The sequence below is a fragment of the Culex pipiens genome, chromosome 3, assembly GCF_016801865.2.
Source record: "Culex pipiens pallens isolate TS chromosome 3, TS_CPP_V2, whole genome shotgun sequence".
Taxonomy (NCBI): domain Eukaryota; kingdom Metazoa; phylum Arthropoda; class Insecta; order Diptera; family Culicidae; genus Culex; species Culex pipiens.
In genome coordinates, this window is record NC_068939.1 from 81386289 (window position 1) to 81408830 (window position 22542).

Genomic DNA, 22542 nt, shown 5'->3' on the forward strand with positions numbered 1-22542 from the left:
AAAATTATAAAACTTAGAAAGGGATGAAAAACTGCTGTTTGTAATGGTCTTTGTAACTTTGAACTTAATTTTTTGATAAATGTTTGATATGAAATAGTAGTTTCAGCAAAAAGCTGCAAAATTATGATTTCTCAACAGAGTGCAGAAAAACTGCAGTTGAGGTTTTGTAATTAAAAAAAAAATACTTTGTTTGGCGTCCGTACGTTTGGTTTACTAATCAACCAAAAACGTGTCGAAAAGTATATTTTCTATTCTATCTAAAATTGTTAATTGTTCAGCAATGTTATTTTTTGGTGATGATAAAAAGGTTCTTTCGTCACCAAAGAATGACAGATAATGTGAGTATTTTCAAAACGGAATTTCAAAAACATCAAATTATTAATTTTTTGAATTTTTAATTAATTTTCAAAAATATACTTTTTTTAAACACATGGACACTTAAGTTCCACTTTCAATCCTATTCAATCGACCCTTAGCCACACTGCCTTAAGCTCAGTCGGTCAACCAGCGTCCAGAGCGTGTTGATAAATGACCCATCATTAGCCGGCCCGGTCCGAGGTGTTGTTTTCTTCGTCCCATTCGCATCCCGCCGTCGAAACTGTAGACTGATTTGATCTGCCACAGTGCAGGGAGCGCACGTGGAACCGGCGTAGCAGCGGTTGCATCCCCGATAAACGGTGTGAATTGATGAGCCATTTCTGACAGTTTCGTAAAGCGCTGGGCGTGAACTTGGAGGCTATTCGCCCTAAATGGTGTTGGTCTAGGCTTTGGCTTCTATTCTAACCTCTGAGAATCGATGCATTTTTTAACAGTCTACAACTTAACATTTCAAATTCAATCCCCAATTCCGTCGATGGGAAGCCCATCAACCCGCTCATCATTATGTGTTAAGTGTCGCAATTTATCAAGCTGTTCAATCAACAAGAATGGGCGGCGGCAACTCCACAAGAAAAGAAAGAATCGTTTAGAGATTGCTAAACACTGATTTAAGATTTAAGGCTGGTGGGAAAATGGCTTTCGATAAAGGCTAATTTTATTAGGAAATCCGGACTGGGGATTGGAATGCTGGGTCTGTTCGTTCTGGTAGAAGGATTGAGGGATTACTGGAAATTGCCGATAAGATGAGACGTATCAATTCAAAAATAAGTGTTAGCTAGTCAGTTCCAGTGGATGGGAAAGCAAACACACGGGCTGAATCCCATTAAATTAATTGGATCATCTAGGAATGGTTTCTTTTGTTTCGCATGTTTCAATTCAAACAAAAGCTAAATGCTAGCAAGTTAGGCATTTCTCTGCAGAAGCGTTAAATATTAGAAGCAAATTTATTTCACTCTAAAAAACGACGCCATCATCAAAAACAATACTAAAAAGAACTTTTTGCAATTCCGTCGTGAAAATACTTACTTTTCCTGTCATTCTTGAACGACGAAATAGCCTACTTTTCTGTACCAAAAATAACAGAATCGAATAGCAACACTTTTCAAAATAAATGCTGAAAAGTTCTACTTTTCAGCACTGAAATGGGTGCTGAAAAGTTGAACTTTTCAGCACTTGTTTCGAAAAGTAACACTTTTCAACATTTTTTTTTTTGATTTAAACGATTTATTGACAAAATACATGAAATTTCGACTAAAATTTTCACTCAATGGGTGTTTTTCGAAATTGCAAAAAATGTTGTATGGAACTCGTTGCAAAACTTGATTTTTTCAGCACTCGTCGTATTTATCCAACTCGGTGAACCTCGTTGGATAAATGTACGACTCGTGCTGAAAAAATCCTCTTTTTGCAACTTGTTGCATAAACTACTATCTCAGCATCTATTTGAGCACTGAAAAGTTTAACTTTTCAGCACTCTTATCGAAAAGTAAAAGTTTTTGATACTGTTTCGGAGTTTTACTAACAAAAAGCAAATTCCAATGGTGTTTTCCGGAAATCCGGAATTGTTGCAAAACTCGATTTTTTCAGCAATCGTCGTATTTATCTAACTCCGCAGAGACCCGCTTGATTTTTTATCTAAATTTCAATTCTCTAAAGACATAATCTTTCTCCCATCTTCTCGACTCAAAATGGCAAAGAGTACCCAGCTCATTGACCCAAATAGCTAGCCCTTTTCCTGGTCCGCACCTTTGTTTGTACCGATTTGCACATCGTTTACACAACAAATGATGGCAACAGCAAATATAATCCGTTCATAGCTGCTAAAGATGCTGCACTCTTTATCGGACCACAAAACCTCCACTCTGAGCTAAGTTGATGATGCTCGAAAGGGCCTTTCTCCGAGAAGCTGTTTGATGTTCGGCACAAATCGCGGTGACCACGTTCAAAGCCACAGCAAGATCATCACTTTGAATGTTAAGTTGGTCGTTTGGAAATTACGTAGAATTTCTGGTCGAGAGAAATTTTGTTGATTTTTGTGCATTTTTTGCTTAAGTCAACCTTATTTATTTTTCGCAGCTGAAATTGTTATATTTTAGATTTTTAAAAGATAATTTGTCATAACATGAGTGACTTATGGACGACCCCGACAAATGCAAGCAAATCACTCTGCAACATGATTGATGATTTTCGTTTCCCTAGATGACTAAAGTCTAGACTTGGGTGAAAGATGCTGCGAAGAGTACTTTTCTTTTTCTTGAGCTGTTCAGATTCTCCGACTGAAGTGAGGTGGTTGTCCAAGAATGTTCAAACATAATTGGGGAATTTTAATTTGACAGGTCTGATTGATACAGTTGTTTAACAGATTTGCATAAAAATTGACAAATTTTAAAGTGTCACTTTTTGATTTCTGAAATATGATTCAAATAAATGAGCTTAGTTTCTAGGAAAAGATAATTGGCAAGATTTTAAACATTATTTGATAGACTTAAAAAAACAGCTAAACACATCATATGTATACCAAGAAACGCTATTAGAAGTGTTCGTAACGACTTTGCCCATTGGATTTATTAGATTGCTACTGCTGTTAGGCAGCAGCAAGAAGAGCATCCAGTTTAAAACGGGAATGCAACAACGTTGCAGCAAATGGATTTTGAATTAGCAATCTCGTCGGATACATTAAGGTACGAGCCGTACATTAATGATCCTCTTCATTACGTAAAGTTGGCACTAATCCACGGTAGTGATGATAATTTCGAAGCATAATTTAGGTGAAGGAATAAAGATTCAAAAAAATGTCAAAAGAATTACACAAAAAAAGTTGAAGTCTTAATCAAAATATCGTGAAAAAATTATAAATTAGAAACAGACAAAAAGACAAAAAGACAAAAAGACAAAAAGACAAAAAGACAAAAAGACAAAAAGACAAAAAGACAAAAAGACAAAAAGACAAAAAGACAAAAAGACAAAAAGACAAAAAGACAAAAAGACAAAAAGACAAAAAGACAAAAAGACAAAAAGACAAAAAGACAAAAAGACAAAAAGACAAAAAGACAAAAAGACAAAAAGACAAAAAGACAAAAAGACAAAAAGACAAAAAGACAAAAAGACAAAAAGACAAAAAGACAAAAAGACAAAAAGACAAAAAGACAAAAAGACAAAAAGACAAAAAGACAAAAAGACAAAAAGACAAAAAGACAAAAAGACAAAAAGACAAAAAGACAAAAAGACAAAAAGACAAAAAGACAAAAAGACAAAAAGACAAAAAGACAAAAAGACAAAAAGACAAAAAGACAAAAAGACAAAAAGACAAAAAGACAAAAAGACAAAAAGACAAAAAGACAAAAAGACAAAAAGACAAAAAGACAAAAAGACAAAAAGACAAAAAGACAAAAAGACAAAAAGACAAAAAGACAAAAAGACAAAAAGACAAAAAGACAAAAAGACAAAAAGACAAAAAGACAAAAAGACAAAAAGACAAAAAGACAAAAAGACAAATAGACAAAAAGACAAAAAGACAAAAAGACAAAAAGACAAAAAGACAAAAAGACAAAAAGACAAAAAGACAAAAAGACAAAAAGACAAAAAGACAAAAAGACAAAAAGACAAAAAGACAAAAAGACAAAAAGACAAAAAGACAAAAAGACAAAAAGACAAAAAGACAAAAAGACAAAAAGACAAAAAGACAAAAAGACAAAAAGACAAAAAGACAAAAAGACAAAAAGACAAAACGACAAAAACGACAAAAACGACAAATTCGACAAAAACAGAATTGTAACCCCTCAAGCCGAAACTGAGTTGTCACTTTTTTATCGTTTTACGAACGACAGAAGCCAATACACAAAGGGATAATGATTAATTTGTCTTAAGGTACGTGTGTGTGTTACTTCTTCGCATGAGCACACACCATTATTGCGGGTGAGATTTGATGATTCATTCCGGGAAGAGTGCATCCGCAGCCGAATATAATGATGTCGGCGGGGGGTAATAAAAGCACAATCAAGGGACGGACCTGAATGAAGTCTGCGAAGTGAATGGGGAACAAAAAAAGTGTGTTATAAGCAAAGTGCATTTTTCGGTTGACGTGTGTGTTGAAAGATGCCGAAATGCAGATTGAGTAGAGGTGCAATTCGGACTGAGATGTGATGCAGTGTGTTCTTCTTTGTCTTTCTTTGGAGAGGCCATTAATCAGCTCGTGGGGCGTTTATGGGGTCGCTGACAGGTTCTTGATTGGTTTTAAATTGCTCGCTGAGTTCGATTCGTTGATACTACCTAGAATGATATCACGAATAACTTGAAAAATCCAGACTGTTCTTAATTTGAGCACATTAATCAAAACCCAACATAAATTTAAAAAAAAGGACAAAATGTGCAAACGCTCCATTAATAAGCTAGAAATATCGAATGACACTCAAATATCCCAGAATTTCAAAGTTGACTCATTGTCTGAAAACGGCCCCGAGATTTACGACTAGAGTCTGTCTAACCACGTGCAGCTCGAACATCTTTTTCTATCAAAACTACACCAAATATCGTGTAACAGTTTCCTGCCGCCGCGTCACGGCCAAGATTTATTACCAAACTCAGCCATCATTGCGAAATCTCGTGAACTCCCTAGAGTTGCCTTGAAACGGCATCTGGGGATCTCCGAGAAAAAGAATCGCTAATCGACGCTGGTGACAATGTTTGCATTCTAATGAAGCCCGGGGGCTATCAATTTGGTCTTTTTATTTGTGTTCGGACTTTCGACGGGGTGTCTCCCGCCTCATTTGTCTTTCGTGGTTGAAAAAGTACAACTGAAGCGCACCCAAATCTGCCAACAGCCACAGGTGATTTACAGCGACCGTGACAAGAGAGGAAGCTCTAAGAAACTAGGTTATATCAGTGGGGTTAAATGGACGTTTGACACGAAGTTGATATATTACAACCTGATAAGAAAATGGAATTTTCAAACTTAATTTTTTGTTTTTGTCTTCTCAACCTTCATCGATTTAACCCTTAAAAGTGTGGAACCAAATAAAAAATACAAAAAAAAAGAAATATTTAAGGAAAGACTTGTACGATTGATAAATATTTAGAGTACATTTTATAAAAAAAAAATCAGATTCAATAAAATCGGATTTTTATAACTGTATAAATTTCAGACAACAGTCGCGCATAGTGATTTCGAAAGCTTTCATTATGCAACTTGGGCTGTTCTGCGTCGTTGAATTACATTTTAGGTTTTTAACTACAAATTCACATAACATTAGTTTTCACCGACAGAATATTTCGAGAATTTTAAAACTTCTAGGTTAACTTTTTGAGGTATAGCATACTCATCGCCATCGTATCAACCGTGGTCATAGAAATTACTCAAATCCATCAGAAAAATCTTGAATTTATTAATAACTTGCAAATTGTTGACAGTAGATGACTGTAACTAATTATAAAACAGGTTTTTTTTAAATAAATTGTGCTTAGTATTTTGCTTATTAATCTTTACTTTTTGCAGCTTTATGAATATTTTTCCTCATATCTCCTCGTTTTTTACCAGGGCCAAGTGAGAAAAACTTCAAACATAATTTATAGTGGCCTAACATAAAACAATCTATTACATATTCTCTGCTAAGACGGTTTATTGTTCTTTAAAAAAAATGTTTTTTTAACTTTCTTTTGTTAAACAATGTTCAAAACAGTGATATTGCATAATAATCTAATACCTGCCTCTTTTCTTTTTTTTTACAGGTACGAAAACACTACATGCTTAGCAGTCGGACCACAAAACAGTGAACAATACTTCGAAACTAATGTGGAAAAAAGGCAGTCTAGTTACGATTACATACTGTTTTCATGATTTAAACAACTCAATTTGCAATTATTTAGATAATTGAACTTCAAGAAACAAAAAGAAACAGTCAATTTTTCCCAACAAAGCACTCAGATTGATTCAAATTTTTTACATATTTGCGAGATAATTTTTATCTCAAATAATTTTCTTTCATCGTGCTAACATGTTTCGTCCAAATTTGCATAAAGGGTTCAAAAAAAAAAACGCATCTGCATGATCGATTAGGTTTCTTCGGTAAAGTTGTAGGTTATGATTAGGACTTCTCGGATGAATTATTTTTTTTAGCTTTTTATCACTAAAAGTCGAATTCTCAAAAAAAAGTATTTTTCAATATTTGAAATTTTTGATATATTTTAGGGGGGACTAAAAAATTTAATTTCAGTTTCTACACTCAAACGGCGGTCGCATGATTGTGATGCATGGCGGCATGAAAGTATATCAGAATTTGCATGAAAACTGTCCTCATACATTTTTTGCGATATAGGGGTATGACATTTTTGCCCGTTACCGACAATTATCTACATTACCGACGGCTTTTTGGTTGTATTTCACAAAAAAAAACCTTTACAGAACGAGGATTGAACCACCAACTTCTTGGTTATTGATCCGACACGCTACCACCGCGCCATGGACGCTTGATAAAATGTGAGTGATAGAGCACCAACATATTCTTCTCTTTAGAATGTTGCTCGCGGACGGGCCAGCATTATATATGTTGGTGAGAACTGCAGATCGCTGAAATGTTTACACGCGGGCAAAAATGATCTACGGGCTTGCTGCAAAAAAATGTTATAAAAAGTGACATTTTCTGCAGCAAATTCACTGTTGCAGATTTTGAGGTATATTTTTCCTTTGGGTGTAGAGAAAAATCAAATTTGTACCATTTTTTTTAAGATCGGAAAATAACATGAATGTTTAATTTTTTAACATTGAGAATCAGACCATTAGTTGCTGAGAAATCGACATTAGATATCGTAGGGGTTGTGAGACTTTGAAAACTTCAATTTTCTTAGACAAACTTGTAAGATTTTTTTTTGAATTTTTCGGAAAATATACTTTTAGAAATGACAACCATGATGGAAAAAAATTAAAAAAAACGGAATTTGTCAGACAAAATTTAATTTTGAAAACGGCGCACTTAAGAAGATATCAGACTATGGCAAACAAACTCGCACTTTTTCGTTTTTGACAGTTTGCCAAATTCGTAAATTTTTTTGCGGCAAACTGGCAAACAAAGCTAAATGTATGCAGGCTGACGTAGCTGCAAACAAATGCTGGCAAACAAACAAAGCTGACAAACTTCCAAACTGTCAAAAAGTTTATTCGTTTGTGAGTTTGTTTGTTTGTAATATGTCCTTTAATCAAAAAAAATGTAAAGTACTTTTTGATTGCAAAGTCGATTTTACATGAAAAAAAATTAAGTCAAAAATGTTAAGTGCAAGGTTTCAAAATTTTGGATCATACTTCTTAAAATATGCGGGGTTGTGTCCCTTTATTTTAGTTTTTTTTTGCATTTAAAAAATATTTCTTAAAAGAAAAGGATAACTCAATATTTTTTTTAAGAACTGAGAAAATTCCATAAATTCTTTCTCTAAAACAATGAAACTCGATCAATTAGTTTCTGAGATAAAGCCTCACAAAGAATTCGAATCGATGAACATGATTTTTTTAGAAATGTCACCTAATTATACAATATTTTTCATCTGACCATTTCTCGGAAACTGTTGGTCCCATTTTCATTCCTAAAAATTGAACTTTTTAAAATTATTTAAAAATTGTACAATTCGGTCTAAATTTGGACATTTGGAAAATTGTCTATTCGAAGACCTTTTCCAAAGTTTAGCTTGATTTTTTTTAATTTTTACAGTTGAAAATTGGATCAATAGTTTTCGAAACACGTTCAGTTGAAAATTACAATCATTTTCATGTATTCGAATTCTTTGTGAGGCTGTACCTCAGAAACGAATTAACTAAAGAGAAAAAAAATTAAGTAACTTCATGCTCTACAATTTTGACGAAGGCATTAAAGCAGTCCAACCAACGTTTCAAAAAAAGGCATTTTTTGTAGGAATTTCACCCATGTGAAGCAAACAGTTTACCAAATTTGTTCAAATTTTGCATAGTGATGTTTTAAATAACCCGGAAAACAGTTTCTGATTATACAGCATGTGATACATTTTTTTCCGGGCACATCTGTAGGGTAAGTGATTTTTCAAAAACTGCTCAAAATAAACGTAAAAAGGTATTTTTTTTAGCAAAAAAGTAAAGTGTGAAAGGGATACACTCAACGTTAACATTTGTTTATAGGAACTAATAAAAAAAGTCAAGAATTTATGATTTCATTTTATTATTTTGTATGATTTTATTGAGAATTTATAAAATTAATTTGCTCAAATACCTCCAAAACGAAGCACGTTTTGAACCTCTAATTCATCATAACTAGAATCATTAAAATAAGTGTAAGAAAGGGGTTTTTTTGCTTTCCTTTTTTTCAACAATAGTAAAAATTTCAGTATTTTATTAAAGTACAAGCGATACGTCATTAAAAGCAGTTTTTACATTTATTGATAAATTCAAGAAAAATATAATACATGAGCAATTCTCTACCAAAACCGGAAATGGATTTTATTTGTATTTTTCGATTTGGCTCAAACTTTGTGGGGGCCTTCCCTATGACCAAATAAGCTATTTTGTGTCATTGGTTCACCCATACAAGTCTCCATACAATTTTGGCAGCTGTCCATACAAAAAAGGTATGTAAATATTCAAACAGCTGTAACTTTTGAGTGAATTTTCTGACCAATTTGGTGTCTTCGGCAAAGTTGTAGGTATTGTTGAGGACTATTGAGAAAAAAATAGGTACACGGAAAAAAAATTGCAGGTTTTTTAATCAACTTTTTTTTCACTAAAACTCAATTTCCCAAAATACGTATTTTTTGATTTTCGAGATTTTTTGATATGTTTTAGGGGACAAAAATCCGCAACTTTTGAGCTATAGAGAAACATGGTCAAAAAATCTGACGCTGAGTTATGATTTTTTGAAAAAATAGTGATTTTTTGGAAAAAATCGAAGTTTCATGCAAAAACAAGTTTGACATTATTTTTGAATGCAAAATTGAATTTGCAATCAAAAAGTACTTTACAGATTTTTTGATAAAAAACTCCGTTTTCAAGATATAGCCACCAAAAGTTTGATTTTGGCGAAATATTTGCAGTTTTTTTATGTTTAAAAATAGTGACCATGAGTGACCATTTCTAAAAATATTTGTTTTGAAAATGTTCAGAAAATTTGCTATAAAATTGTCTAAGAGACATTGAAGATTGGACCTCTGGTTGCTGAGATACAGCCGCTTTAAGAAAAAGAAACACGAAAATTGAAGTTTTCTAAATCTCACCAAAACAACCCACCATTTTCTAATAACGATATCTCAGCAACTAATTGTCCGATTTTCAATGTTAATGTATGAAACATTCGTGAAATTTTCCGATCTTTTCGAAAAAAAATATTTTGAAATTTTTTAAATCAAGACTAACATTTCAAAAGGGCGTAATATTCTATGTTGCTCAATAGTTGCGGATTTTTGTCCCCTAAAACATATCAAAAAATCTCGAAAATCAAAAAATACGTATTTTGGGAAATTGAGTTTTAGTGAAAAAAAAAGTTGATTAAAAAATCTGCAATTTTTTTCCGTGTACCTATTTTTTTCTCAAAAGTCCTCAACAATACTGGGAGCGACTGTAGCTGAATGGTTACGGTGTTCGCTTTGTAAGCGAAAGGTTCTGGGTTCGATTCCCATCTGCTCCCATCGAGAAAGTTAAGGACATAGAAATACTTGAAATGCTGAATGAGCAATTCCATGCCAAATAGGGAATCGGTTGTACCCGACCCTCTCCGATTTCAATGAAACTTTGTAGACATGTTATCCTACGCTTATATAAGCCATTTTTGTGTATATGGAGCCAGTTCCACACGATAATGACATTTGAGAAGGGCGTAAGTGTTTTAAATATTTTTGTAATTCGGAATTTAAATATTTCTGTATCTCGAAGCCGTTGCATCGTATCAAAAAGTGGTCAAAGACAAACTTGTAGGAAATTTGACGGGCTTTTCGATAAAAATACACTGAAAGAAAAAAACACTCAACTTTTATGAGATTTTTTGATTTTTAAGTTTAAAAGTCAAATTTGAGGGGGAGCCCACGATTTTTTTTCGTTCAAAATTTTTGTGAAGATAGCCTAAGATGTTACAAAAAGACTCACGAAAAATGCAGGATGGAGCAACTCACCTAAAAAAATACAAAAATCATTTACTGAAACTGTTTTTTTTGAAAAGTGCTCTAAACGTCAAAATTTTCAAAAACCGAATACGGGAATCGATTCTCCAGACAATTTTACATAAAAGTCTCCATATTGACCATTGTCCTAAGTCCAATCCTTGTGAAGTTACAGCGGTTTTAAAAATAAAAATGTTGAAAAAATAGGTTTTTTGATGGTTTTTGGTAATTTCTATATGACAGACTTGATTTTTCAGTCTCGTAAATATTTTTATCGGAAAGCTCGTCCAATTTCCCATAAGTTTGTCTTTGACCACATTTCAATTGGATGTATGGGCTTACAGATATAAGCTAATTTACTATCCAGGTTACTATACTACACTGAAAAAATATGATGTTTTCAGTTATGAGCAATGTAATTAGCTTATATCTATAAGCCCATACATCCAATTGAAATGTGGTCAAAGACAAACTTATGGGAAATTGGACGAGCTTTCCGATAAAAATATTTACGAGACTGAAAAATCAAGTCTGTCATATAGAAATTACCAAAAACCATCAAAAAACCTATTTTTTCGACATTTTTATTTTTGAAACCGCTGTAACTTCACAAGGACTGGACTTAGGACAATGGTCAATATGGAGACTTTTATGTAAAATTGTCTGGAGAATCGATTCCCGTATTCGGTTTTTGAAAATTTTGACGTTTAGAGCACTTTTCATAAAAAACAGTTTCAGTAAATGATTTTTGTATTTTTTTAGGTGAGTTGCTCCATCCTGCATTTTTCGTGAGTCTTTTTGTAACATCTTAGGCTATCTTCACAAAAATTTTGAACGAAAAAAAATCGTGGGCTCCCCCTCAAATTTGACTTTTAAACTTAAAAATCAAAAAATCTCATAAAAGTTGAGTGTTTTTTTCTTTCAGTGTATTTTTATCGAAAAGCCCGTCAAATTTCCTACAAGTTTGTCTTTGACCACTTTTTGATACGATGCAACGGCTTCGAAATACAGGCATATTTAAATTCCGAATTACAAAAATATTTAAAACACTTACGCCCTTCTCAAATGTCATTATCGTGTGGAACTGGCTCCATATACACAAAAATGGCTTATATAAGCGTAGGATAACATGTCTACAAAGTTTCATTGAAATCGGAGAGGGTCGAGAAAAAAGTACCTGAAAAATTCCTGTTTTGGGCTGGAATTGCTCGAATATAAACGAAAAATCAAAGTCGCTTGTGGCGGGGTTCGAACCCCCGTCCTTTGGATTGGTAAGCAAAAATGCTAACCACTAGGCCATGGCGACTTGGTGAGCATAGATTGGAATTAGGAATACTGTTACAACCAACCCGCAACGCCTTTCGAGGTGTATCCTAGGGTTCTACCTCTCCTACTAACATTGAGTCCAAAACCTCCCTACAAACATCTATACCACTAAGGTGACGTAGGGGTCCTTGCGCACTTTAGATAGGTGTTTACTAACGATCCTCCCCTTCCCTGAGGATAGCTTGGACCCGGCCTGGACCCCCTTATGCCCTGGGTAGTATTACACACTCATCAAAAGATGAAGACATGGTATCTCCCGTTTTGGATTATTGTTCCGGATGAGGGTCTAATACAACCACACCAAACAGTGGGATAAGCGTTGTGGAGCCTTCCGGTGGTGGGGCGTCCTCCAAATGCTAATGCTAATGCTAAAAGTCCTCAACAATACCTACAACTTTGCCGAAGACACCAAATTGATCAGAAAATTCACTCAAAAGTTACAGCTGTTTGAATATTTACATACCATTTTTGTATGGACAGCTGCCAAAATTGTATGGAGACTTGTATGGGTGAACCAATCCCACAAAATATCTTATTTGGTCATAGGGGAGGCCCCCACAAAGTTTGAGCCAAATAAAAAAATAGAAAAAAAAAATGGTCGAAATCGGCCGATTTCGTGGAGAGTTGCTCACATGTATACTGTATTGCAAAATGGATACCAAATATATGAATTATTTTACTTAACAATTTGATTATTCAAAATATTAAAATGCAATTTGTTCATTGTTGTTAGCTTATCGTTGATAAATTTAAATCAATTTTACAAAAAAAGCTATTTTTTGCGTTTTCTTTTAGAGAAGTGCTGATTAATGTTCTTTTAAAATCTGTTTGGATTTTGGTGGAATAGAGAAACCATTTGCATTTTTTTATGTTCTAATGAACAATATTTTCAAAAAATAGTTGTAGATCTGATAAATATGAAAACTTTTTTAATTTGTAAATTGCCCATATTCGCATAAACGTCCCATATGTAAAAACAGCAAGCTGAGAAAAACGCAATTAAAGTTTGTCCCAAGCATAAGGCGTAACGGGTTGTTAAGTTTTCCCGAAAAAACGGGTTTTTCTCCTGTATTCTAGAAAAAAGTACTGGATGTTGTAGGCTCTTTTGAAAGAGCACACGATTTTGAACCAAATTGCATAAATAACTAAAAAAACGAAGAGAATGCATATGAGACATTTATGCGATCAGGGGCAGTAAACTGCTTTTAAAATGCATGCTAGAAATCTTGTAAAATGCTTGAATTAAAAAAATCGCGCGCATCGCGTGATTGGTAAATTCTGCAACTGCAAGCTTATTAAATCGTTATCTCGTGAGATTTTAATTCGCCCAACATTCAAAAAATTGATTCTTATGTAAAATCGCTTGGGGAACACGATGGTGACATTCAATTCAAAATTTAATCGCATGAATATTGAGAAAATTGGGGTGGTCCAATTTGGTTCAAAATCGGGATTCTTACAAGTTTTGATAGTATCAATAGCTCCACAAATTTGAGCTTGATCTGAGAAAGTGCATTTCGAGTGGTGTGCCAGTTGGCGTGAAATGACCCATATGTATGATTTGCACTAACCGGATAATTATGCAGGTAGTTCAATCGTCTTAGTAGAAACCAAAGCAAATAGCGGGTTGTCTATAGCCATCACTGAAGGATTTTTTTTAGTTTTCCTGTTGTTTTATTGATTAAAAAAATAAATATATGCGTGTGTCCAAACCCGTATCCCTGATAAAAAAAATGAAAATCTTTAGAAAACGCAAATTGATTTGCCTAAAATCCCCCCCATTTTTTAACGTGGCGCTCCACCTTTACCGACAACCAAACGGAGATGAATGGTTCAAAGCATTCGCGGCCACTGGCCGTCCCCCATCATCCCCTTGCCACTTAGAACCAAACCCCTTCCCCCAATTCATCCCCACTAGGTGGCGTGGCGTTCGCGGTCGCGACGGTCACGTTTTTCGTGTCTGCCGTTTGTTTCTGTTTTTTTTTTTCATCATGAGCATAACTTTACTTTTTGTTGTTTTTAGTTTTGTTTTGTTTTGGGTGTTTTCGGCCGTTGTTTTGTCCATTATTCGGCAGTATCGCACCGCACAATTTTGTCGCGCCACAGTCAACGTGTATTTCATTCATATGTTTGTTTAGTGGGACATTTTTAGTTGTTTCTTTTTGAAGATTTAGTGGTCATTTCTGAAAAGACTGGCTCGTGCATGTAAAATTTGCATTGTAATTGTTTTAACCCGACAAAAAAAATGATTGGAGCCAACAAGTCGCGAAAATGTTTGCGAATTTTTAAACAAGAGCCACTCTTTGTCCAAAAAATCACTTGTTCCGGATGCAAACATTTTGCCTGCAAAGTCAAAAAAATCGGACGCATAATAAATTATTTACTGCAGTTTTGCAATTTTCCAAACAAGCGAAAAAAATAATCTGAACCAACAAACAAGACAAGCAAAAATTACAGAACATCAATTACGGCGGAAGAACACGGACGAATTACACGGCAGAAGCATGTTCGAACGGGGAAGGAGGGAAAGCTCATAAATCAGCGGCCGAAACAGAGTCATCACGGCGTGGAAATTTGAGAACGATCGTTGTCAACGACGGCGGCGGCTGTTGGTTGGACGGTGTAATCAACGCCGCCGCCTGAGATCGGGAGCGAGAAAATGTTAAACAAACAAAGCGGGCGTGCGCGAGCCTCTTCGGGGAAAATTGAGCAAACTTTGCACTGTGGGAAGGATGATTTTTTTTTATTTATGATTTTTACTTGTGTTTTTTTTATAAAAAAAAATTCATTCCATTACATAGGGCTTCTCCCCTTCCCCTTTTTCAAAAAAGTTCAATTTTTTTAAATTGCATTCAACTGAAATCAATTTTAAATGCATTTCCTTGCGTTTAGAACTATTTTTAGCATGTTTGGGTTTTTCAAATATCTTATGATTTTTTTTAAATTTTCAATGTTTTTTTACAAAAAAATGTTTTTCGTCTAATCTCAGACTTTTGTAAACTGATGATTTAAAATGTACGGGTGTATTTTTCAATGGTTCTTTCATTGAAATGTTGAAATTGTGGCTTGTAATTTCAATTATTATTTTTTTTTATTTTTTTCCTCTCCCCTCGATTGAAATCGAAGTGACTTTGATAGTAGGGTACTGAGCTTGGCAGAGAAAAAATCAAAGTACAAACCTCAAAAAGCAGTTTTCAATGAGTTTTGAACAGTTCTGAAAGTTATTAAAAAAATGATTAATGGGATTATTAGAACACAAAGTATCATGTTTTTCTTAGTGAAAATTATTTTAAATGAGTCTTCAGGCTATATTATCAAATTCATTACACAATTTTGCAATATAACCGTTGCCTAATCCAATTTAACCCTCTAACGCCCATTATTACTTCAGAGCACCACTTATTTTTAACTTAAAAAATGAAAATCTCGACAACCAGGCCATATTTCAACCAGATTCAACCTGCACTGTTTCATGTAAAATGTTATCTGTCGGCCATTGAAATGTTACCCATATTGTTCAATTCAGTGTCTAGTTATTATCTAAATCTAAATTATTCGCTTTACAGCATTGCCTTGGCGTTCTCGATTGCGAGATTCCTACTCGAAACTAGGTGTCCGAAGGCTTGATTGTTGAGGCAATTGCAAACCTCTTTTTACACCTTAGCTTCCATGCACCCCGGAATTCGAACTGACGACCTTTGGATTGTGAGTCCAACTGCCTACCAGCGACTCCACCGAGACAGGACCCAGGGAGACGACTCCTACACCTGGACTGAGCTAACGACCTAACCTCTACGTTAGACCGGGACCAACATTTACTTCCCTGTCCGACGGAAGGCGTGATCAGACAAATCTCGTCTCAAAATTTGCCACCGGGACCTTCTGGGATCGAACCCAGGCTGACTGGGTGAATGGCAACCACGCTTTCCCCTACACCACGGGTCCCGGGTGTCTAGTTATAATGTAAACCGTAAAAAATCCCGATTTTGCGCTGGGCGGGAAGGGGTTAAGGTGGTTGGTACCTTGCTCACTTTATTTTGTACAGTAAAACAGCACGGTCTGACAAACAAATGATAAAATACAAATACAAAATTTGACTTGTTATACTCATACAACATTTAAGTGCTCATAATTTTTTATATGATGGTAATCAGATCTTTTAACTTTGGGCTCGTTGGAAAGATCTTTCAAATTCCATTCATGTAACATGGCGGATTTTCCCTTTTTCATCACTCCGAACTTAAAATCAATTCGTTTTTCATTTTTCTATTTAAGTTATAATTAGTTTATAAGGAAAAAATATTATTAAAAATAATTATGAACTTTTAAGGCCATTTAAGATCCCTTAGCCAAAATTTTTGACACACTTTAGATATTTTTATGAATTAAAATTTCTTATGTCCAATAATATCAGCGCAAGAGATAACGTATCTCAGTAATTGATCCTGTTCCAAATGGTACATGGGGAATTCAACAACAAAGAGTATTCAAAAGCATTGTGAAGTTAAATTTTCGATCAATTTTGGAGATTGCAAGTTGCTTATCACTGAAAAATGCTGTTCGGCCATTTTTAGTATGACCTTGATCAAGAGAAGACCGTTAAAAGCATGTATTCTTGATAAAGACTGTTATAAAACCTTGAAAATTTATTAGCATGTATTGCTACGCTCAGTTATGTCATCCGATTTCTTTTGATTATTGAGTAATTCTCCGCCAACTCACACAGCAGTTGCCCCGACCCCTCTTCGATTTGCGTGAAACTTTGTCCCTGATCCGAGGTCCGTTTTTTTTATATCTCGTGACGGAAGGGCGGTACGACTCCTTCCATTTTGAACATGCCAAAAAATACATGTTTTTCAATCATTTGCAGCCCGAAATGGTGATGAGTTGGAAATCTGGTGTCAAAAGAACTTTTATGTAAAATTAGACGCCCGATTTGATAGCGTACTCAAAATTCCGAAAAAACGTATTTTTCATCTAAAAAAAACACAAAAAAAGTTTTAAAATCCCCTTATGTTTAAATATCAAATTTTTTGTAATTGTCTGATCTATAATTTTGTAGAACATTGTTACACTCTGAAAAATAACCCTGCAAAGCTAGAAAAAAACACAAAATTTTAAAAAGAAATTTTTGTTCTAAATGAAAAAAATACCCTTCTGGGTCAATGTAGATTCGAAAAGAAAATCAAATTTCCCTTAAAATGGCATGTTCCAAAAAAAATTAACAGTTAAGTAACGGAAAATGGCAGAGTTTTTAAAACTTTTTAAGTGTTTTTATCGATGAAAATTACGTTTTTTTCGGAATTTTGAGAGTGCCATAAAATCTGGCGTCCAATTTTACATAATAGTCCTTTTGACACCAAATTTCTATCTCATCACCGTTTCAGGCTGCAAATTATTGAAAAAAAACCATTTGGTTCGCATGTTCAAAAATGGAAGGGGTCGTACCGCCCCTCCGTTACAAGATATCAAAAAACTGACCTCGGATTCGTCAAAGTTTCACGAAAATCGAGAGGGGTCGAGGCAACTATTCTCGATTTCGTGTGAGTTGGTAAAAAATTACCCATTTTTTTTAATTAGTTTTATGTAGAATTGCGTTGTTATAGTGAGATCAAAATTAAGCCCCATCCAATGTGGCACAACTGTGACTGTTTAAATGTGCAGTTATATTGAAGTGAAAGGAAAAACTGGATAAGTTATCTCCTACGATGATGATAAAGCATTGTAGTTTCCTATGTTTTGTCTATGTCTAAGTGCTAAATTTAATTTGTGATTTGTAAGTTTGGTTTCAGGAATAAATAAAAGAATTCCAGATAATTCTAACTATAACTGTGTTTCTTTCTATTTGATTAGAATACAAATCCTTCATCTTACCGGAATTATATCTAAACACCAAAACAAGCATGCGCTACGATGACTGCAACGCCGTTCTTGGTATGTTTTGATCTTGGTCAAAGCAATTCTCAGACAGCTTCTAGTCTAACAGCTCTTAAGTTGTCTTTAGCAAGAGTACGCCTAGGATGGATGCAGTTATAATTGTTTTATTCAAGAGTGGATTGATTTATTTATTAACGCCATATTCTGATGCCTAGAATTTTCATGAAAATCATCACCATTATGAATTTTTGGCTGTGGTTAAGATCGATCAATATTTTTTTCAGAATTTTTCATTTTCAATTGCAAGAATTATCTAAATGATCCACACTTTTTCGAAGCATCTTGAAAAAATAGTCGATATTTTTTTCTTGGCCTTAACTTTGCTCTTGATTTCTAAAGTGAATGAGAGTTTGAACTTTCAATAAAATTATTTTGAAATGATTAATTTTCATTTAAAGTCTGGAAAATTATATACCTTCATATATATATTCATATATATATATCAAAACATGCTACTTGAAGGTACTGAAAAATTGATTGAGAGCTGGAGCTATATTGATATAGAGAAGATCAACAGCCAGAGAGTCGACTGTACTTAACAAAATTTTAATCATTTGCCACACCAAATGGGACATTTATACGACCGTGGGCAGTGCAGATTGATGCAGTTCTAAAAAATCCCACTTCATCAACTGCAAAAAAAACTCCCATAGAAAGTTATCGAAAATAAGCCAACACTTACTCCGGTTTCTTGAATTTTGTCAACTCTGTCTTCCACCACAGGACCTCGGAAGAGCTCAACTCCACCGTCTCTTCATATCTGCTATTAGTCTTTTCTAACAGTTGAACAAAGTTGATAACACAGGTCTACATTTTCAAAGTTGATGTCAGTAAACGCTTCAGTTTTGTCATGGTATGATAGATTTGGGGTCCCTGAACACGCTCCAATCGACAGAATTGATGTTTAGTGGATTCCCTGCCAATAAATGTTGTTGTTTATTTTATTAACGTGACTTCAACCTAGAGAGGTCTTTCGTCACTTGCCAATAAATGAATTTGTAGATTTCTGGTAGAAATGGAATAGAATTATCTTGAGCAACCATACAAAAAGTTTAAATTAAATACATATGAAATTTGAGGAAAAGGGCCAAACAACCACCTTCATTAGATTTCCTTCGGCAAACCAATTAAATACTAAATTAGTAGGCACTGCTGTCAACTCAAACAGCATTGTCATTATTTTTGGCTTGGATTAATATTTATTTATTTAATTTGTTCATTTTTTTTTATTTTTGACCATCTATTTCAAACTTTCACCCCCGGCAATGTCCCTGGACCTAACGCTGGACTCGGGCGAGGAGATGCGCTTCCTGAACCGCATCAACCGGCTCGTGCGTCGCCTGGCCCGCAAGACCCACTTTACGGTTCGCGAGCTGGAGATCTGCCTGCTGATCTACCACAAGCTGGTCAAGGACCAAAACGATCCCGCGGCCCGGTACGTGAGCACGCACCAGCTGAACATGGTGTTTGACACGGTGCTGGGCATTTCGGACCAGGTGGTGGCGGGACGGATCTACGGCGCCCTGGAGGGAACGACCGTGACGTCGCACATCACGATGGGCACCTGGGCGCGGATGTTGTCCTTGTTGCTGCGGGGAACGTTGGGTGAAAAGATCGATCACTGCTTCCGGGTGTACGACATCTCTGGCCACGGGAAGATCCGGCGGGAAGATATGATGGTTCTGCTGCGAGGTTGCTTCGTCAAGCACGCCCAGGAGGAGGTCGAGGAGTCGATTAAGGATCTGGTGGACATTTTGATAAGGCGGCTGGACGCCGATCACGACGGGGAGATCTCGCTGGAGGACTTTCGGGTGTCGATCCGGAAGAGTCCCGAACTGTTGGAATGCTTGGGGCAAGCGTTGCCTGATCGGGTCCACGTGTATGCGTTTTCGAGGACGTTCCTGGATCGGGTGAAGAAGTTTTGAAATGTGACAAAATGTGTACATAAAAATAAAACAAAATTAAAACTGTATAATGAATGGCCTCTACAATGTTCAGTATTCCGAAGTGCAGAACCTAATGGAAACCACCGTTAAGCCTCTAATTGAGAAATGTTTTCAACTAAGGAATCAAGAGTGCATGAAAATCACTAAGAAAAGACAGAACATTCAAAACGAAAACACCCAATAAATCATCACAAGTCGCCCCATTTGCAGCACTTTGATGGACGCAACAAGCAGCAAAACACACATGAGCAAGTAGAAAAAACAAGAGATGAAAAATTAATCTTCTAAACGATTTCTCGTCACGGCTTCGAAAGCAAATGTACGAGCAACTCGGGACCACCAATGCTCCTCTAATGTAGATCGGACTCGAGTCACTATAGGCCCCGGGAGATCAAACGAAAATCCGACTTAAATTTGTTTTTATGACAACTTGTCATCCTGTGCTTCTGCTCGACGGCAGTAAATCTTTTCTGGGGTGTGCTCATAAGCTCGCAGATGACTGGTTTTGCGCAGGGTTGAATGGGACATAATCATAGAGGTGTGAATTTGAAGAGTTAAATGTTTGGATAATTTGTCGCAATTAGAGATTGCTGTACGAAAGATCGTCTGAGTAAAGGTAGGTGGTCTTCAATCAAACATCTGTTTTTAATTTTTTTCGGTCTTTTTTTAGCATTTTTTTAGTTTTGATTGGACTGTCGATTTGACCCAAAATAGTAAGCACGAAAATAATTACATTTTCTACAGATTTTTACTTGAGCAACCTTTTTATAGATTTTCATGCATATTTAAAACTTAAATAACGTCATCTGGGGTAACAGCTGTTTTAGCTTTGTTACTGCACAAAACTTGGATATTTTTGATCTGTTTTGGAAAGAACAGCCCCAAATTAACAAAAATAGTGCATCGATTTCCAAATTTCAAGCTTTTAAGTGCTTTAAAACCTGCTGTCCCTATACAGACTGTAGTCTCGATTCAACCCAGATGACGGTTTTTTTTTTGTTTTGGCTTGAGTAGTCTAAATTTTGATCAAATTGAATAACTAATTGAGTAAAATAATGTGCTAAGGGCAAAGGTTCTATTAATCTGGTTGTTGGGGATGGCTTCAGAAAAAGTAAAAAAATATCAAAACTTTGGAAAATTTTGGTCAAATATTGCTTACTCATGTTTAGGGCTAGTGAATTTTGTGGATATCGCTTAATGCGTGAAATCCATGAACTTTGGATGTCTTTGTGAAATCTGGCAATCCCCCTTAAACCAAGTGAAATTTAAAATTATGCTTTATCCATTTTACCCCATTTGTTATATTTTTCGAATATCTATCATCAAAGTTTTGGAACTGTGAATTAAAAACAGATTTTTAGCTGCTACCTACTTGAATTTTCCTATTTCTCGACTAAATTCAGATTGAGGAAATTTTCACTTTAAACCAGTGTTGGTATTATCGCGCTCCCGCGAGAAAATTTTCTCTCTCTCGAGTTCTCGCCGCGAGCGCTCGCGGCGAGAGCGAGAACGCGAACGAAAATGCGAGCGCGAGCGAGAAGAGAAAAGTACTACAAGTTCTCTCTCTCGTTCGCGAGCGAGAAATGCTTTCCTTCTTCTCGCTCGAATTCCAACAATGCTTTAAACCAAGTATTGCAATTCATTAGTGTTTTGCCTTCCTCACTGAGGTAAGGCTATAATTCTGCTCTAAAATTGAACTTTTTATTTAAAGCTCGAAAACCCACCTTGATGTATACATATCGACTCAGAATCGAAAACTGAACAAATGTCTGTGTGTATGTGTGTGTGTATGTGTGTGGGTATGTGTGTGTGTATGTGACCAATAATGTCACGCAGTTTTCTCAGCATTGGCTGAACCGATTTTGACCAAACTAGTCGCATTTGACTTGGTTTAGGGTCCCATACGGTGCTATTGAATTGTTTGAAGTTTCGATAAGTAGTTCAAAAGTTATGTATAAAAATGTGTTTTCGCATATTTTCGGAAGTTGAATAAATGACAGTTAACTGAACCAAACATCATCATGTTATAAATCGTTAGTTAGGTAATTGAAAGACCTTTCTAACGAGTCCAAGACATTGATAATCTGGCAACCCTGTCTCGAGTTATAACCACTTAAGTGATATTTATGTACTTTTTTGTAGCCGGATCTCACTTAAATGTATGTAAACAATGTCCGGATCCATCATCCGATTAAACAATGTCCGGATCCATCATCTGACCCATCGTTGGTTAGGTAATCGGAAGGCCATTCCAAAGAGTCTAAAACATTGAAGATCTGGCAACCCTGTCTCGAGTTCTGACCACTTAAGAGGCAGTATTTGTAGATTCTGCTCGGTTTGTTCTAGAGGTCGTATCGAGGTGCTCCGATTTGGATGAAACTTTCAGCGTTTGTTTGTCTATGCATGAGATGAACTCATGTCAAATATGAGCCCTCTACGACAAAGGGAAGTGGGGTAAAACGGGCATTGATGTTTGAGGTCCAAAACACATGAAAAATCTTAAAATTGCTAGCATTTCCGTAAAACTTCATCAATTCCAACTCTCTTAGATGCATTCGAATGGTCTTTTGAAGCCCTTCAAAATGTGCTATAGACATCCAGGATTGGTTTAACTTTTTCTCATAGCGTTTGCAAATTACTGTTAAAAATTGATTTTTTTAAAATCTTAATATCTTTTTGCAACAGCCTCCAACACCCATACTTCCATAGGTCAAAAGATAGGTAATTTCATGGACTATAAGCTTACTGTATTAACTTTTTGGCCAATCGCAGTTTTTCTCATAGTTTTACAATTTTTCTAGATCAAACATTTTACAACGTTAGTTTTTGCCCTGTAGGCCAAGAAGACGGCACT

At 35.4% G+C, this 22542-nt stretch overlaps 2 protein-coding genes across 14 annotated transcripts in view; both read left to right on the forward strand.

Annotated features, from left to right (window-relative positions):
* Positions 1–22542, forward strand: part of LOC120414208 (collagen alpha-1(XVIII) chain) — a 622129-nt gene that overhangs the window by 132224 nt on the left and 467363 nt on the right. The gene's annotated exons all lie outside the window — the stretch shown is intronic.
* Positions 18983–19711, forward strand: LOC120414202 (calaxin-like). The gene has a single exon (XM_039575287.2). It carries the CDS (start codon positions 19008–19010, stop codon positions 19665–19667), a length of 660 nt encoding a protein of 219 aa, XP_039431221.1. The 5' UTR covers positions 18983–19007; the 3' UTR covers positions 19668–19711.

Coding starts and splice junctions, on each gene's coding strand:
- LOC120414202 (XM_039575287.2), top strand. CDS start 19,008: ATGTCCCTGGACCTAACGCTGGACTCGGGCGAGGAGATGCGCTTCCTG.